The sequence below is a fragment of the Excalfactoria chinensis genome, chromosome 8, assembly GCF_039878825.1.
Source record: "Excalfactoria chinensis isolate bCotChi1 chromosome 8, bCotChi1.hap2, whole genome shotgun sequence".
NCBI lineage: Eukaryota > Metazoa > Chordata > Aves > Galliformes > Phasianidae > Excalfactoria > Excalfactoria chinensis.
Window position 1 is genome coordinate 22,577,413 of NC_092832.1, and position 19,044 is coordinate 22,596,456.

Here is a 19,044-nt window from a genome sequence, read left to right on the forward strand (position 1 = left end):
AGGAGACTATGGGAGGAGCATGCCTCACTGAAAGAAGGTATTTAAACCTAACTCCTTTTAATTGCTTTTTCACACCAGCAGAGAGGAGGAAGCGTAGGAATTAATTAGGAAATAAAAGCAAATTTGAGGATGTCCAGAGATTACAACTAAAGTCTGCTTTAGAAGCAGAAATGAGCCCTCAAGGGAAAAGGGATCACGTAAGTAACTACTTCTGAGGCAACTGATAGAAGAGCTCTAGTTCACCTGGTCAAAAGTGCAGCCTTTTGTCTGAGCAAGGGTGGATATTAAGGGTAATGCTCAAAAGTTCCTAATGACTTTTTTTTTACCTTCAACAGCTTAATGGTTATTTGTATGTGCATTTTCGTGTGCTGTCAAAAGCAGTTTTAAAGTGTTTCAGCTCAACCTGTCTTAAATACATGTTCAAGCTCTGCTTTATTTGCCTGCATCTTATATCCCATTTTCAGTAATTTTGGCTGTTACATAACACACAAAAAAAACTTTTTAATATTTCTTTTGCTTTTAGCTCTTTGATGAGAAACTCCAGAACTGCAAAGATGATGAACAGAGAAAAGCAAGTACTTTTTGTCTTAAATATTGCTTATTTTGCTTGATCTGATGGTTTTGTGCAGCAATAGATGATAGATACTTAAATATTCTATTTTTCTATTCTTCAAGTTGTCTAAATCTCTGAGAGCCATTGGAGTAATGTAACATTATAACTTGTGTTGTGAGTAAATGGTAAATTGAATTTTTTAGTAATGCTGGGTGCCATAACATCAAGAAGATTTCAATCTGTAGGAAATTACTACTGCTCCAATGATTGCTAGTGCCAATATCACAGCATTATAACTTAAATTGGCAATTTAATTTTTTTAATCTTATAACGAAGATAAGCATCGATGCCTTTGTAGGAGTAACAGACCTATTCTGAAGGGAAAAAATGAACACCAAGAATCGCGTATTTCCCATATTCAGTCTTCATTTGTTTCTGAGACCAGTAATGCTACGGGTTGGAAGTCTGAGAATGTCAGACTTCATTTACCTGAGGTGGTTGTATAAGTGTGCTTAATCTGTAGACAGCTGATCAAAAGAGCAGGATCTAAAGACATTCTGCTTTTCCATCCATATTTACTGCTGGGGAAGAATTCTCCTTCAATGCTGACCTCTGTTCAGGTGCTGCCTTGCAGATCAGGCAGTACCTGCTGTGACAGTGCTTCTAATCCCTAGAGACTTTCTGCATGTTGAGCTGATTTCTCCCTTCATCTCTGCAAGGTCTCCATGGAGCAGACAGACTGACTTTGTAGAGAAAGGAAGAAGCTTATTTAGAAGAAGTCGGCTTCCTCAGATTTCAAGTCTTTAAGTGTTGCCATTACTATAGATTCCATTTAATCTCTATTAAAAATGAAAAAGATGTGACAAAATACTTTTTTTGACCACATCTCTTCCTGGACTGAAGCAGCTTAAGAGGCTTTTTAATGCCATATTTAGCAGTTTTCCTGTTTATGTAAATACGGTTCAGCTTTCAGGCTGTGGACTGAGTCTGAACTGCAGGGTACTGCCATCCAGCCCATAATCTTTTCATCTGGGGAAGTGAGATTTGGTGATAAGTTGCATGTTAAGTGTTTCCCAAATCGCTAAATGCTGCTTTCTGCAGCTGTTTATGGCCAGGCATTTAAAACTTGAGCGATATTTTTTTCAAGAGCTTTGGACCAAACACTGGACATACATTTCTGTTGAAGATAATGCTGCAGGTTAGGGTGCGGGTGTTCTCAGGTGCTTCAAGGCCTCTTGGATATTTTCTTCTCAAGACAGTAATTTGTAGAAGCTGGAAGAAAATTTAGACTTGATATGAAGACTGAGAAATACTGTGGAGGAGGTGTAGCCTGATGGAGCTGTTTGGTGAAGTAAATCTAAGGCTGAACGTGAGGATTTAAATTGCACTTCACTGATTCCAGCCATGAGTTGGCCGCTTCTTTTTGCTGGACAAGCTGATCTGATTTGGCTTGCAGTGCTGTGTGGGGAAAAATGTTCCTTCACTCACTTTGATTACTGAAGAATCATAAAGAAGCTGATTCAAGTCACGTGAGATATTCATATTAATCAAAAGAAAGAGGTCCTGTAATTGAATTCATAGAGGATCAGCGCTGAGTCCAATTGGATAATTTTGCCTTCAGCAGATAGACACAAGGACACCAACAGGATACATATGCTTAGATAGGTCGTGCTTATGTGTAAAAAGGCATGCAGATGTCTTTTTCATGCCCGGTGTGCAATTCCACACAGGAAATACTTGTGAACCAGCACTTCCAGATAAGGGGGCAGATTTCCAGGTGCATGAACGGTTTAGAAAAAGCAAGAATAGGCACACAGTTATTTTTCCGTGATTTTTCTTTTTAAAGCTGAGTTTACCTGCGTTTGCTTGTTATACTCGAACAAAGATTAATTTCAAGTAATGCTGCCTGTTGGAATGTACCACTTTCCATACACTGTGTTAGAGTGGTGTAGTTGGAGTGAGTCATCACACTGAATTTGTCTTTCTTGCTGTTAGTGGTAGGCAAAGGTGAATCGTTGACTTCAATGGGTAAATATGTATAATGTCACTGCTCAGAAATTCCTAAGCTTGACAGCTTCAGGTTTTAATTAGCAGCTTGAGCTCAGGCTTTTCAATTACAAAATGAAAGTTTCTGTCTTTTTATGTAGAAATAATCTTCGTGTTGATTGCTTTTTTTTCATGCCCTCCATGTGTTTAAGATTAGAATACAGTGTTTGTGCAGTATTTAGGTCAAATTGCATGCTGGAAGTTCTTTCTTTAACCATATTGTTGGGATTTTTCTTTTACAGAAAATTGAAGGTCTGAAAGAAACCACCAGTGTAAGTTATTGTCATGTTTTAACTACTACATAGATTCTGAATAGCAACCTTGTTTTCTTTTGAAACATTCCAAACTTCATTACTGAAAAATGGAAGGTTGTTGTTGCTTGTTTGCTGTTTCATTAAGGATGATGGAAATTCAATCTTCATGTTCAGAAATAGAATAAAATAACCTTTTATTTCACGCATTCCAGGCAGAAAATGTTGACAACCTCTCTCTCTCTTTTGGTCGTATTTCAACATTAACTAAAAGTTTTTGGGGCAGTAGGAAAAAACCAGCACCTCTTAGGAGGCTATCTTTACCACTGGATGAATCCACACTTTTTCCAGCAGAAACATCTGTTTAAAAAAAGAGAAAAGCTTCTTATCACAGATCTGTGCTCTTTGGAATGACACGATAAGGGTCTGCTTAACTCCACTGACATGGATAACTTGCTTCTCCTGATCTGTTAAAACTTGGAATGAGATGTCATTGTCTGCAGTGGGGCGTGTGGTTTCAGTGCTCCAAGTACATTCCTTTCTATCATTCTGCCTTGCTTGTTCCATCCATTCGTCTCAGTTTTTCAGACATTTACTTTGTAGTGAATGCTAAGATGTATGTCTTAATCTTAAATCTATGTTTCTAGAATTGAGTCTGGTCCAGGCCTCTTCCAGTCCTTTATCAGTATTTCTTCATGTCTGGTAAATCATAGGGATATCCCATTTCTGTAATCATTGTGAAAATTACCACTTTGCTTTGAATTAATTTTCTCCGGGTTCTGACAAATCAGTGTTTTCCTCTCCAGTTAAATGCTGTCATTTTTCTAGCTTTCTTCCTCACCTTGTCTTTTATGCTGAGTCTTCTATAGGATCTTCTCTGTTTCTTGAGTGCTCCTGCATTCTTTCAGAGCACTGATTTGCCCATTAATCTTCCACTGCTGTCCTCACCTTCCCTTTCTCCTCACCTGTCTATTGCTTGAAGGTAGCGCTCAGTGGATTACCCTGGATAATGGAAAAATCTCACCGCAGTGTAGATTTCAAGGAGCCAGGGTCAGCCTGAGGCCCGCTGTATTTCAGTCTTTGGTAGCAGCTCTCATATCAGACCAAGGCTGACTCCTGCAGAGCACTATCCCGATGTGTGCTCTGGTTTCTGGGAATGGAATCTGTATTAGATCCAGTAGTGAAATGTCAAAAGGGCAGCCTGGTTCTGGTGCTGCTTTCAGATTTTTGTCTAGCATCCTAGAATCATAGAATAGCTGAGGTTGGAAGGGACTTTAAAGGTCTGTAGTCCAGCCCTGTGCTGAGAGCAGGGTCAGCTAGAGCAGGTTCCCCAGGACTCTGTCCCATTGGGTTCTCCTTTATTTTGATTTGTGGCTATTGCTTGTTCTGTCACTAGGTACCAGTGCAAAAAATCTGCTGTCTTCCTGCCTTCCCTCTCCTGTCAGATGCATAAACCCATTGATAAGGTCTTCCCTGAGCATCCTTCTGTTCCCTTCGTACAAACCCAGCTTCACTTCATCATCTTTCCTGTCATTTCCGTTTCCAGTCCTTTGTTGGAATTTGCTCCTAGATACCCAAGTTTGTCTCACACTGAAGTGCAATAGAAGCTCAGACAGCACTGCAGGAATCTGCTTATTAGTGCTAATTAAATATGAGCTAAGCCAGACCTTTTCTGCTTTCCCCAGGATGCTGTGGTGGATAATGGCTGTAACTCTGTCCTGTTAGTTGTGCCCAGTATGGCCCAGGATAATTCCCTGTAGGGCACTTGGTTTTCAGGTGATGTGGTGCAGAAGCACATTAGCCAACTCTGTTAAGAAGGCAAACTTTCTTGTTCTTTCCTTAATTTTCTCTTTTTACATGTTTTGCCATCCTCAGTCTCTTTTAATATGCCAGTGGTAATGTTTCCCACTGCTCCTTCCTCGTATTTCATTACTGTTGCTTCTGCCTCACATGTCCAGCTTTTTCTTTGGTATTCTGCTGCTCTTTTCTTGTGCCTTGTGTTGTATAAAGTATCAGAACTTGCACTGTCTCATCTTCTGTAGAACATCCATTACCTTCACACTAATTACTTTCATTACTTCTTCTTCTCCACTTCCCCCTTATCTTCATCTTACAGAGAGAACTTGTCAAGTATGCAAATGTGGGATCCTTCTCATCAAAACTAAAGAAGTTGTACTGCTAAATGCATTGGATCCAACACTAGCTCAGAATTTGCTTGCTTGCATTTCTGTGAACGTTAGAATCTGACTTCCATTTCTCCTTGGAATGCTGTCCTTTATGTGGCTTTTGGAAGCATCAGTTTCTGGCTGCTACGCTTCTGTCCTTGGCAAAAGGAGGACAGAATAAAGGGGTGGCTGAAGGGAGGCAAAGTAGGGCTTCTACAGAAGTGTCTATTTAGGCTTTGACAAGTATTTCTGTTAATATTCTGTGTAACTATGGAAAATAGATGTAAATACAGTTATTGTAAGATGCTGATCGAAGGTTTTTTGTTTTTTCTTCTTTTCTTAGAGCATGGTAGAATCAATCAAACACTGCATCGTCTTGCTACAGATCGCTAAAGTAAGTACAGTAACTTGTTTTGACTTTCTGACATGGAATTCACCTGTGGGAACATTTCAGCTTCTGGGAATTTGGAAATGTGGATGTACTCCATGCTTTCCAGAATGTAAATCCAGAAAATGTTGTGAGTTGATTTATGCTGCTGTTTTAATGAAGTTTCTGCCATACTGAGTTCCACTGCAGACTGTTTGGGCTGTTCATATGAATAGTTGTGTTGATGGCAGAGCTTTTTTTTTTTGTATCTTTTGAGATGAACTTGCAGAATTTTCAGAGTTAGTCAGAATTTCAGCTGATATCAGAGCAGTAGAATCTAAGCTTAACAAAACTGTTCTTTCTCTTTCATTGAAGAGTGTGAACAGCAGGAAGAGGGAAAGGGAAAATGATGGCGTTAGTAATCTAAGCTGGTTTGATGAGGTTTTTATAGATCTGAAATTTATGACCATGATGGAACATCTTGAAATAGGCTGTATTATGTGAGAATGCAATGTGAGTAATGCCGTTGCACTTTTCACCCTATTTTTGTTACTTTTATGCATCTAGTGAGATTCAGGTTTTTTGGGTCAGGTCGTGCTGTATTTATGATATGTTATTTAAGGTGCAAAGTGAAGGTGGGCAGTGTTTTTCAAAGCATGAGCATTTGAGGCTAGTGAAAATCAGAGTATTGGAAACCTTCAGAATCGTGTTGCTTTGGAGGCACAAGCTGTTACTTAAAAGATTGTTGCATATCTTGCAAAATTTAGATTTCACATCAGTAGCCAATGGAGATGGCAACGCTCTGAAGGAAAGGAGCATTCGCTAATGAGTTCATTAAAAAAGTCTCCACAAAGAACAGGGTACATAGGAGGAGTTTTGTGCCACATTAATGTAGAGTGAGAACAGTTTTGTTTAATGTACAGTGATGCTATCTGAACCTTTCACGGCAGTGACAGCAAAAAGAGCCTTGACAGAACCTCATGTTTTGCTACTATTTAGTACTGAGAATAATTAAAATGGTTTAGCTTAATGAAACTGGTAGACAATGTGCCATTCTTCAGGGGTTTGGAGGAGTCAGTTATAGATGGACTGAATAGGGTCGTTGTCTTACACAGATGTGTCTGACTTGCTGTGTTAAGGTAGCTGTCAAAGAAACCCTGTGTAGCAAATGACTTGCTCATTTTTTGTTACATCTACCTAAATGTGTTTAATAGTTGTTACTTAGACGAGGTTTAATTCCTGTGAAATATTTCGTACTTTATTTGAATGTTGTACTGTGCAATTAGTAGTAAGTTGGAAGGAGCAGTTCCAATCTTTTTCCCATTGAAGATCAAATCTGGTTTCTTCTCTGTACTTTGGGTGAGTGTAGTGGGCTAAGGATGAATGATTGCTTGCCTGCACTGATGCTAAGTGTATCATTTTGAAGCTGGTTAGATGGTTTGCCAAGAACAGACAGAATGGAACTATAGTGGCAGTTAGAGTCATTCTTGATGAGATTCGGTGCTTTGTGGCTGTAGCTGTCATACAAGCATAAAGGTATCTGAGGCCCAGAAAAATACTAAAATTCTTGATTTATGTAACACTGAATCACTTTGAAGTCCTTCCTTCAGTACTAGCAATTAATATTAATCACTGTAGAATGACTGGTGTTTAAATTTTGATTCTTTTACTAAAGAATAACCATATCTAAAAATCTTCTAGAGCAGTAAGTCTTCCCAGTGTTTTAATAACTTCTCTGCTTTATCACTTCCATCTCCTTCCTTTCTCTCTCTCACACGGCCTTTCTGTCCTATTCCTCTCCCTCTCTTCCTGGCCTGTGTTAGTATCTTGATTTCTTACTGCTGTAGATAATTACAAATTTGCCAGTGATTTTTGTGTGTTTTTTCTTGGTTGGTTTCTTTCTCTCTCAGCTCTGTTAGTTCCATGTCTGTGAAGTTCTAAGTATGTTCCAATGTTCTGTGTCTGATACCTCTCTGCTCTCCAAAATACCTTTTAAGAATCTGGAAGATTTTCTCCCAGAGGAGGGCAGATATCAGATATGTCCCAGAAGATCTCTATTTCCATCATAAAACCAATTGCTATTTGGTGGTGTGTTAAAGAAACCTGATTCTTATTGTGCCTTGAGCTGTTTCACATATTAAGGCAGACTGCTTTAGGAATCAGGCAGTTGCAATGTTGGTACAGTTGCTAGCAGATGCAGGGCGTAATTGTGCCTCTTGTATTTGAGGTGACCCAGGGCACTCTGAAAATAATGAAGTCAATACTTTGTATGTATTATGATATTCCTGACTTCGAAAAAGCAATTAAGCTAAACTGAGTGAGAGGAGAACAGCAACAATGGTTGGGTTCACCCCTGGCTGTGTGTGACAACTGGAGTTGCCCAACTTTACTGATACTAAATGTATAAATGCATATAGTGGTCTGTCAGTGATTTGACAAACTGACAGGAATACACAGGATGTGTTTCATGAAGTAATTCTTACAGATATTTAGCTTCACATCTTTGCCTTCACCATTTCTGGTCCCTTCTGCCTGCCCACCTCAGTGGCATTTTGTTCAGCTGCGTAGCTGATGCTGTGCTGTGGAGATGAGCTGCTTTTATATGGATGGTTGCCATCCTCTTTGTGTTTTATATCCTAGGAGTTAGAGAAGGTAACGTGATGGGGAGACTTTGTTTGTTTGGAGGGGGAAAAAAAGATATTTTTCCTTCCTTGTTTATAACTTTACAACTGGCTGGAACTCACTGCTGCCCTCAGTATTGTTTTTCATCACGGACAGCCCTGTTTAGGGAAGGTCAGCTAGCTGGTGTGAAAGCTGAGTAGCTTTTTGCCAGGTGTTTATGCTAAGGAAGGGTATACAAAGCACTGGGACTTAAGTTTGTGCTACCTCTATTTCTTTGTGCTATTTACAGCTTTTTTCCCCTTGATCCTCTTCATAACATTAACTGGAAATCTAGAGAATAATTTGTAGAGAAGTCTTAAAGTTGACACAAAGATACTGGCTCATGGGAACTTACAGCAGAAGTGAAGAAATTCACCTAGTGTGCAGTGAAATTCACTAGTGGTGCTGGTACAGTGTTTAATGTTGGTTTGGGGGCTCTCAGCTAGTTGGGTAGAACCTACATTGTGAAATGTGACTGTGTCCTGCAGGGTACAAGGGGTGATTTTAAAGCTTATTGAGCTTGTTTGAACAGATCCTCATAGAACACTTTGGTAAGGAGTGTGCTGATGATGTATGGAGTTGTTCTAAGTTTAGTTACTGTATCATGTGGTGAGGAACACGAACATCTTATGGCTGAAAATGTAAAGGCTCCTGAAAGAGGCTTGCTATTAGAGCTCTCACGTAGCACAAAACTGCTAAGTCATACAAGATTGATTTGTTGATACTCTTAACATTTTTTCCTTAAGGACCAAAATAATGAGGAGAAGCACGCAGATGGACTTATAGTAAGTTTAAATCTAATCTTTACCTCCCTTTACTTCTGCAGAACATGTGAACAGAGACCTGACTTTCCACTTGTTTTGCAATGTTGTTCTTCCTTTCTCTAATGTACTGCTTCAAGTATCTCACTGAAATTCCCACTGAGTTGTTAACTTCTGAGACTGGCTCCCAGCCTTGCCGTTAGAAAATAGTGCCAGTTTTATACTGGCTGTTTTAAATGACATTGTTGTGACTGAACACATAGAGAGGTCTGCTTGTGAGCAGATGAAAGGGAAATCACTGGTGTATTAATAGTTCTGTGTTCCATCTGAGATATCTTCATGTATAAAATAGATCAGCTATCCATGTGCTTCCAGCAACTTGTCTGTTCTGCAGTGCTGCTCATTCAGCACACTTGTATTCTGTCTGTTTAAGCAGTGTTCCTTCTTTAATCTAACTTCTGCATTCTTGATGTAACTTCTCTCCTCTCTGGTTTAAGTCACTTCTCTTTCTTTGTTCTCTTTTTTGTCACTCAAGTACATTTCAGGTACTTTTAATAGGAAACTGGTTTCAGTAAAACACGACTCTAAAAGTTAAAATCTCTTTTCATTGCAGTTGGCTGTAATTGCAAAGCCTTGTTTGTCTTTCCTTTGTATACAGCTTTGCTGGTATGGTTTTCTGTCCCGAACTTTGGAGTAAAGGTGCACATACAGGTTTTGGCCTCATGTTTGTTGCGAGTAAGATAAACAATCCCCCTGTGTGTCACGTAGTTCAGACCTTCATGTAATAGAGTAGGCTCTGGAAAAGAGGGCGTGCAGCCCTGCCCCGTGGCAGCGTCCTGTGGTAGAGGTGATGCAGACAGCACATCTACAGCTTGAAGATTGTAATACAGGTACTGCAACCTACCAGAGACTAAATCTCATTTTCTGCTTTCTCACTGTCTGTGCTCTGGCTTATGATGAAAAAGTATATTTAATGATACAACAGGATGTTGTGAAGGCTGAAATTCTGCTTCTCCTGAGCTCAGTACTGTCTTGGGCAGAGGTCAGGATTTCTGTTTGATCTTATTGCTGTGCTGGAATGACAGTTTGGCTGTTCCTACATGCTTGGATTTTTTTTACCCTGTTATTAATTCACAGTATGATACGTTCAGGTCTTCCTTCATTTCTAAACCGTGAAGGCATAGCCCAAAATATCTGAGGAGAAACCTCCAGTTCATGCTGCACAGTGGAGAATTATTTAAGAATAAGGTTACAACACTGCAAATGAAGTCAAAAGATGTTGGTTTTTTTCTTCCTTATCACAGCAGTGTTCTGTAGTTCTTTATTGTGTGACAAGTTTCCCTAAAACCTAGGGGAGACAGATACAGCAATAGAGTCTGGTGTATCACGGGGCTGTCTTTATTCTGAAGCCGCTCAGCTCTCAGAACAGGATGATGACTTTGAACTGTGATGTTTGTGGCACAGGGAGCTGCCTTTGTTGCATCCATAAGTGCACAAGACATTAAGGTCATGTCTGAGGGAGGTTGGCTTTGTGCTGGAATGCAGTGGAGTAACAGTATATGCACTGGACTGTTTATTGGCATACAAGTTAATGACACCAACAAAAACTTGATGATTTTTATACCTTTTTTCTCTAACCAGGGACTTTTTTTCTGAGGTAACCAGAGAACAATAATCGTAGAATTGCTCAGGTTGGAAAAGACCTTAAAGATCATCAAGTCCAACCACAGCCCAACCACACTACCCTAACTCTTAACAACCCTGCACTTAGTCATGTCCCTTTGTTCTGATATGAAATAAGCTCTGCGCTATAGAAAGTCTTCCAGGTTCAGGAAAGGAGTTAACCAGAGAAGAGGCAAGAACGTTGTCTTCCTTTTGAAGGAAGCTGAGATGATGAGGTATTGTATTGCCTCCTTTGCTTGATAGATTTTGGTTAAGTACAGCAGCAAGATCTCCCAGTAAGCAGGCAATGAAAGATTTTCGCTTTGACATAGATTAATGTTTTCTAATGGCAAGATATGTGGAAAAGGGTCTTACATGCCTCTTACCAAGCAGTAAGCCAGAATAAGATACAAGTTCAGGTTGCTAAGTGTAAACATATATGAGAAACGGTGCTCAGATGATAACAGAATAACCAGTCAGTGAAGCAAGGCAAAATCATGCCTGTTTGAATTAAAAGATCGCTGCAATATCGGTTTCCAGGAGGTTTTTCTGGTATAAAAGCCAAAAACTCATACTGAAACCAGTGACTTCTGTGAGCAGTGATTCCAACTGGTGCTTCAATTGCAAAGTGCTTGTGTTCTTGACAAGAGTGAGATGTCCTTTACTGATAACTGTCAGCTTGCTTTCAAAAGAATTTCGGTAACGAAGTGGCACTTCATGGCTGCAAATGTGCTGATGATTCCTGACTAAACACATGGGTTAGTTCAGTTTGGCTGACCAGATTAATTTCTGGGAAAATAAAAAGTCTTTTGAAAGTAGAGATTATCCGTCCTAATTTCTGCCGGACGACGTGTCTGACTTTCCACTGTGTGCGCAGTGTGTATTACTGGGCATTGGGGTACCAGCAGCTAGAACACGAAGGGTGAATTCTTTATAGGACAAGTAAAACCCATGGCAAATTCAGTTAAGTTCTTTAAAAAGTGTGCAAGGAATCCAAATATGACTATTTTGAAAGTATTTCTTGTGTCCTCAGCTGTCAATTTGTGTTTCACTTTCCCTCTCAGGAATTTGCTGCCTTGCATTTAAGCATTTCTCCTGCTCGTGGTCTTCTTATCATCTATGCTGCTTATTTATTTATTTATTTATTTTAATTGAGGAAAAAAAATGTGCTTTTGTTTCTTTTATCTCAGAGTACTATAAACCCTGTTGATGCAGTCTATCAGCCCAGTCCTTTGGAACAGCCAGTGATCAGTGCAATGCCTTCCCAGACTGTTATACCTCCAGGTACGGAAGAGAAGCTCACTAGAAATATTCATGAACAAGCAGGATGCAGCTGCACTCCAGATGGAGGGGCTGCATGAAAGTGGATGGTTTCTATGCCACATGTGTGCAATACAAGTGCTCACTGCACCTGGTGTGTAAAGCAAGGGAAAACAGGGGAGGTGTGGAGCTTCCTCAGCCATCAGGTAACACCGCCTCTAGTTCTGTGCATAAGCCTATGTGTTCCGTTTGTCCTGAGTTATTAGCTTACACTTCGAATGTTCTTTCCTGGAGTAAATGAAAGTAGAATTTTTTGGAAAAGAAACACTTTTTAGCCAACTAATGGCAACTGTTGAAATGAAATATCTGCACGAGCAGCTCATGAACAATGAGAGAAATCTCTGGGAGATTTGTGTAGACAAAGATGTTTGTTGTGAGATGACACCATGTGGAATCTCCTTCCTCAAAAAAGAACAGTTCTCAGAATTAAAGGTGACTGTTGTACTTAACATATCAAAATATGTCCTAGAACCTCAGCTGTGCAAGTCAGAGCAGCGACCCTCGTCTTTACCAGTGGGACCCGTAGTAGCGGCACTTGGAAATCAGACTCCAACACCAAATAGTACAGGTACAGCTCTGTGTAAATGGCTGATGTACAGAAAAAAAGCTGAATATATCCTGTCTGTGGTCTGCTTTGCTATTAAAGTGACATCGCACAGGCCAACCCATTGATCGCATCCTTCATCAGTAATTCTAGTGATGTGATTTGATTCTTTATTTGTTGCCCATGAACTGCTTGACTTAACCTGGTAGATTTGTTGGATGGTCTGACTGTGTTTCTGAAACGAGCAGAACGTTTGTTTTGATCTCCTTACAGTGAGAGCAGTCAAATTAGGAATAGTTTCTGCAGAAAAACTGTGAACTCTTCATCTTGGGAGATATTTAAGATCTGACTGTATGTGAATTTGAACAATCTGTTTTAACTTTGAAGTTACTTTTGCTTCAAGGGGGAACTGGACCAGATGACTTCTACAGGTCCATTCCAACATAAACCGTGCTGTCTATCTGTAGAAGCGTTCAGTATTGCTCTTTTGCCTTTAATCTGCAGCTTTGGAGAAGATATGTCCTCAGACTTCACTGTTGTTCTCTGCTCTGAATTTTTTAGGGGGTGACGTTTCTTGTTATCTGTTAAGCTAAGCTGAATATGAACCTGCCTAACGATTGCTTCTAATTCTGTAAGCTATGTTAGCTTCTGGGCTTGTTTGAGCCCTCCCTGATGTTATCAGTCCTAGAGAACTGGTGGGTTTAGGGTTTTTTAAATTGGTTTTTGTTTATTATATGATTGTTGTTCTTAAATTAAATGCGTAATTCTTAATACCCCACAGGAAGCGGGCAGTCAGCACCTAGCAGCAGCCTCACTTCTCCAAGCCATGTCAATCTGTCTCCAAACACAGTGCCGGATTTCTCTTACTCAAGCAGTGAGGATGAATTCTATGATGCTGATGAATTCTATCAGAGCAGTTCTTCCCCAAAGCGATGTATGGAGTAAGTAGCTGAAAGAATGCAGCGTGTGCTGAATACTGATCCTATTTTTGTTGTTGTTTTGTTGGTTTTTTTTTCTAATCTCAAGTGTATGGCTCTACTTGGAGAGGTTGTTTAATCTAACAAGGCAGATTGGCTTAGAATAAACAAACAAAAAAGGCAAGTCACTCTTTAAGAAACAGAATAAGAGCACCTTGTCCCCCTGCATGGTTGTCTGTCAGGGATGCGGTTTCCTTCCCATTCCAGCTGAAATACACTGACATGACTCTTAAAGTAGACTGAAATAGGGAAGCCATCAGCTCAGAGAATCAAGCCAAAACTAGGATGTATTTCATATTCATATGTATATATATAGTGTAAATAGCCAAATCCCTATCACAAAATAATTATAGTAATAAAAATGAAAACAAAAACCCCTTAAGTTGCCTGCCTTTCCCTAAAGACACTATTTCTTTAATAAGAAACATAATTTTAAGAGATGCCACACAGTGAAATAGCATGCAAACTCCTTAGAAAACCGAAACCTCTATATAGCAATATCATAATATATGATAATGATTTCTGAATTTTCTCATTGTGAATTGAAAGCACTGACTCTTCTTCTTTAGTTCTTCAGGGTCTGCTGCAGTCCTGACTCGCAGCAGCACAGGGAGTAGCTTGAAACGTCCGGATACCACAGAGTCACTCAATTCTTCCATGTCCAATGGGACAAATGATGCTGGTATGTGGACTGTGAGAACTTTATGTAAGGAACTCTTAACTGTTAATCTGTTTGTAAACTGCGTCAGTGTATGTATACAACGAGGTACTTGTGGAAAGTAAGACCTTTCTAATGGCTTTTATATATATATGTGTGTGTTTGTGTGTGTGCTAGATAAATATAGTCTTTGAAAGTTTAGAGAAAAAAGCAATTTGGTCTTTTTAGATCTCTTCGATCCTCCTGACGATAGAGATGATGACGCAGAAGGAGAATCAGTGGAAGAACATAAGAGTGTTATCATGCATCTCTTGTCACAAGTCAGATTAGGAATGGATCTAACAAAGGTAAACTTGCCAGCTGTTTATGGGTAGAGGAAAGCTTTGAGTTCTGTATAAATTGCTTCAGCACCAAAGTGATAATCTAACTGTACACTTAATGGCTAGTTATGCTATGGCATTTTATTGTTAGTTGGAATTGTTAATGGGAGAGGAAAGATGAATGCTGAATAAGTATATCTGACTCCTAAAATCTGATTGGACAGTTTTCTGTCAGAAGTAACTGCTGTAGGAAGCAGAAGGACAGGTGGAATGTTGCTACTGCGTACAGCATCCCTGTTACCCCACATTTATAGGCAGTTCAAGGGTTGGTTCAAAGAGAAGATCTGCGATATCCCAAAGTATGGTAACATTCAGTAAGATCTGCATCAAGTAAAAGCAGATATTGAGCTTGTAGTGAAACACTTTCCTGACCTGGGAGTTCTTGGAGTAAGTTGCTTGCTTATTGCAGCTGCTACACACAGAACTAAAGAGCTGGGTATTTCCTGAATGTGACCCATTTAAGTGGGAGTTCATTGGCGAGTTTGAGAGCAAACTTGCTTCACAGACACACCAATACATGAGTGGTTTGTAACCATTTACAGTTCTATGCAGAATGATTTTGTGTGGGATGTCAGACACTCGATCTGTGTGTAAGCGCTCGTTTTCTTTACTCAGGTGGTTCTTCCAACATTCATCCTGGAAAGAAGGTCACTGTTGGAAATGTATGCTGACTTCTTTGCACACCCAGACTTATTTGTCAGGTACTCAACGTTTACAGTAGAGCATTAACTGGTTCTTAGTTGTTTATGACTCTTGTGGGCTGTCAAATATATATTTCTAATGTTGAAGAACAGTGCTTCAGTACTGATCTAAACTTAAGGAACAGTCATAGTAATCAATCCAACCTTTAGCTGTAAAGCAACTAACCATCCAGAAACCTTCCCACGTTTGAGATACCTATTCATGTGACATGTTGTCTTTTCTTCTTTTCTCTCCTTTGGACTATGAAGCATTAGTGACCAGAAGGATCCAAAAGAAAGAATGGTTCAAGTGGTTAAATGGTACCTCTCAGCTTTTCATGCAGGAAGAAAAGGGTCAGTTGCCAAAAAGCCTTACAACCCCATTCTGGGCGAGATCTTTCGATGTCACTGGGTACTACCAGGCACTGAAGGTGAAGATGATATGGTTAGTTTTCTAGTGGTATGTTTTTTGGTGCTTATAACCCATGCACATAATTCCCAAAGCTTGATCAGTTTACTGACTGAAATTGCATATGCTGCATTCAAGGAACAAAGTTGACAAATTGTGGCTGCTTCTTCGCTGATCTTCTTGCCTCCCTCTTCTTCCTTTTCTTTGGGTAGAGGTTTTTAATACTGTGCATAACAAAACCAGAGCCTTCAGGTTTTTATAACAACTAGAAGACTTGTTGAACACGTTCTTTTATTTCCTGAACAGTGTCCTATTTATTTTTCTTTGGAGAACTGATAAAAATCGGAACTTTAAACGCTGCATATTTTGAACATGAGTTTCTTTCCATCACTTAAAACGTGGAAAGCAGCACAGTTTGTCCAGTGTATTTAGTTCTGGTCTTAAAATCTTCTTCTCAAGTGTGAAAAGTACAAAGTCCTCTCAAATTTGGATTCCAAGCTTGCACAATATTTAATTGGTTATCTGTGCCTGGCTACGCCTCCTTTCTTTCTCCAATGGAGTAGGCCTGCTTCAGTGAAGGACCTTTGTGTCTGAAATAATCTACCAGTCTCTGAGGGCATCCAAAGTCTTTTTCTTGTTTCTGAGGTGAATGATGAAACTCTCTCTTTGTATTTTTCCTTCCATTGCTTCTGACAAATTACTACTGGTGATTTGCCACAGGTGACAAGTGGTGTTACCTGGTTGTGTGAGACGTACAATCTGACCATTGCTAATATGTGTGTCAGACTTTGAGAAGTAAAATGAGCTCTGCCACCCATCTGTTATTAGCTAATAACAAATAAAGGGAATTTAAGTATTACTTTTTAATTGAGTTTATGCATGGCTTTTTAACTGTTGTTTCAGTGTTGTGGTCATCACCCCCAAATACCTTTCCACTTAAAACCCAGAGAGCAGAATCTGTACCTTCCTTAGAAAGCATCGTAGTTTCAGGAATGAGTTCTTCCACATTAAATTAGCAAACTGGGAAATACACAAAACACAACTGAAATTTGTTTCTAGAAGCCTGCTTTACTCTTGTGAGCATCCTGTTACTTTCTGGTGTTCTGTTAACACTGTCAATGATGAAAATCCTCTCTCCTATCACACAGGAGCCAGTTTCAGAAGGACCAGTTCCATGGGTCAGCAAAAGCAACGTAACGTTTGTGGCAGAGCAGGTCTCTCACCATCCTCCAAGTAAGCCGACAACAACTTTGCTAACAGTGAAGTTTAAATCTTGGATTTACATTTTCTCTCTCAATCTAAAAGCTGGAAGTTTTTTTCTATAATCATCTTTCACAGAGAGAAACAAATTCAAACCGTTGTAGTGTATTCATGGGCACTTTGAGGGATTTCCTGATGCAGGAATTCGGAGGCACTATTCATCTCTTAATTTCTTAGTTCATTTCTCGTGCTGCTGATCTTAATAGCTCTTTCTCTTCAGTTTCAGCATTTTATGCGGAGTGTTTTAACAAGAGGATACAATTCAATGCTCACATATGGACCAAGTCAAAATTCTTAGGAATGTCCATCGGAGTTCATAACATAGGGCAAGGTACGTGTGTGCAAAGTATCAGCAGCAGGAAAAGCTACATTCTGCAACTTGGATTTCAACAAAGAATATTTCAAGTCTTCCTATGGGTCACAGGTGTTTGAGTGTATGAAAACAGATCTTACGTACCTATAAATTGAGAAACTGATTTTCTAGAGCCAGATTCTGCCCGTAAACACCACAATCTTCCTGGCCTTGATCTGGCAGCCAGCCATTCCCAGGCTCTATGAGAAGTGAATCTCTCCCCCTTCCCTTTTTATAGTATCTCTTTTTAATGGAGCATCTCAGGAGATCATTTATGAGAAGCTTTATGAAGGTTTTGCTGGATGTTTTAATTCTTTTTGGCTTTTTAATAGGGTGTGTCACATGCCTGGATTATGACGAACATTATATTTTGACCTTCCCTAATGGTTATGGAAGGTAAGTAAATACCCTGTTTGGTGTTTTCATTTCTCTCATCTCTTAACACATCATATTTCATATTTCTCACTTACAAGGCTCTACATGGGTGTATCTGTGCTTATAATTGCAGGTCTATTCTCACTGTGCCATGGATCGAGCTCGGTGGAGAATGCAGCATTAGCTGCTCAAAGACAGGCTATAATGCTTCCATTGTCTTCCACACAAAACCATTTTATGGAGGAAAGAAGCACAGAATTACAGCTGAAATCTTGTAAGCAAGCACCTTGCTGCAGTTTGTTTCGGTTTTCACTACTTAAGTGCTGATGGTGCTTTTTAAAGTTAACACTGTGAAATCCTGAAACATCTTTACCCAACAACTCGGGTCGTGGTGATTACGTGCCATGGGGTGTCTGTTCCAGCCAGAGGGTTTGTGAGGAATGCTACATAAACCTGCATTTTAGCCTAGCGTGCTCTGAACTATTCTTAGCTGTATCTGAATTTGAGCTTTTAGCCCTGAATTATCTAAGATAAGTTTTTGATCCTTTGGGTTTTTTTTTAGTTACTGTAATACAGCTGAGAAATGTCTGCTTTGTTTCCTAGTTCTCCTAATGACAAGAAACCCTTCTGCTCTGTGGAAGGAGAATGGAATGGGGTCATGTATGCAAAATACTCCACAGGGGTAAAGTACCTTCCTTCTTCTTTAAACTGTGTGTGTGTATATAATGGAAGTATAAAATCTGACACGTTAGCAGTTGGGAACTTGTGGGAAGATGCTCAAAAGGTGACAGGAATGTTGAGGATTTAGGTCCTGAATACAACCAGTACACAGGAATGTGATGGGATGTACATTATAAGTTCAGATAAAGAACTGATGCCTTTTTTTCCTCTCTCACTAGGAGAATGCTGTCTTTATAGATACCAAGAAAATGCCTATAATTAAGAAGAAGGTAAGGAAATTGGAGGACCAAGAGGACTTTGAGTCTCGCTGGTAAGAACTTCAGTTAAACTGACAAAGCTCTATTTGTTGTAGCAGAGCAGCATGCAGTGCGACTGAGTGGGCGCTCCTAACTGCTCACTGCATGGACAGCTGCACTCTGCCCTGGCCCTCACTGAGGGAGGGACTGAAGCACGAGCAGGTTGGGGCTGTGACAGGAAAGAGGAGATGTAGCTCTTGGTCACATCCTCGCTGATGGGCCAGAGAGCTTTGCTGCAACCTCTATTTCTGGCAGTAGGCACTGCAGTTGTGGTTTAATAGGTATATTTCTGTCCTTTGAACTGATCACTTCTCCAAGCAGCAGTAACTAATATGCAGTAATAGGTTTCTGCAGCCTCTCAGCACTGTGCTTCTCTAAGCTGTCTCCATGCAAACTTGTTTTCAGCTTATGGAAAGATGTGACCTACAACTTAAAAATAAGAGACATTGATGCGGCTACAGCTGCGAAGCATGCACTCGAGGAAAGACAAAGAGCTGAAGCCAGAGCCAGAAAGGAGAATGAGACGCCATGGGAAACAAGGGTGAGCTTTTTTCAAGTAGCGTTCATGTCTTACAGCCTGTCGTATTTTGCTGTCCCTTTGCAGTTTAGGCATGACAAGCTTACTCTTGGTTATTCCCTTTCCTCT

At 39.9% G+C, this 19,044-nt stretch overlaps 1 protein-coding gene across 8 annotated transcripts in view; it reads left to right on the top strand.

Annotated features, from left to right (window-relative positions):
- Positions 1 to 19,044, top strand: part of OSBPL9 (oxysterol binding protein like 9) — a 50,750-nt gene that overhangs the window by 30,938 nt on the left and 768 nt on the right. For 3 of the 8 annotated variants that reach the window (XM_072343576.1, XM_072343578.1, XM_072343580.1), the window contains 18 exons: positions 524 to 571; positions 2,842 to 2,871; positions 5,359 to 5,409; positions 8,790 to 8,828; positions 11,657 to 11,750; positions 12,256 to 12,354; positions 13,112 to 13,271; positions 13,877 to 13,989; positions 14,194 to 14,312; positions 14,961 to 15,046; positions 15,296 to 15,470; positions 16,583 to 16,667; positions 16,915 to 17,025; positions 17,379 to 17,442; positions 17,555 to 17,695; positions 18,025 to 18,103; positions 18,321 to 18,412; positions 18,804 to 18,939. In XM_072343576.1, the coding sequence (XP_072199677.1) occupies positions 524 to 571; positions 2,842 to 2,871; positions 5,359 to 5,409; positions 8,790 to 8,828; positions 11,657 to 11,750; positions 12,256 to 12,354; positions 13,112 to 13,271; positions 13,877 to 13,989; positions 14,194 to 14,312; positions 14,961 to 15,046; positions 15,296 to 15,470; positions 16,583 to 16,667; positions 16,915 to 17,025; positions 17,379 to 17,442; positions 17,555 to 17,695; positions 18,025 to 18,103; positions 18,321 to 18,412; positions 18,804 to 18,939 (1,722 nt within the window). Of the gene's footprint in view, positions 1 to 523; positions 576 to 2,841; positions 2,872 to 5,358; positions 5,410 to 8,789; positions 8,829 to 11,656; positions 11,751 to 12,255; positions 12,355 to 13,111; positions 13,272 to 13,876; positions 13,990 to 14,193; positions 14,313 to 14,960; positions 15,047 to 15,295; positions 15,471 to 16,582; positions 16,668 to 16,914; positions 17,026 to 17,378; positions 17,443 to 17,554; positions 17,696 to 18,024; positions 18,104 to 18,320; positions 18,413 to 18,803; positions 18,940 to 19,044 lie in introns of all 8 variants that reach the window. The other 5 variants (XM_072343577.1, XM_072343579.1, XM_072343581.1 and 2 more) reach the window with 2 other exon arrangements.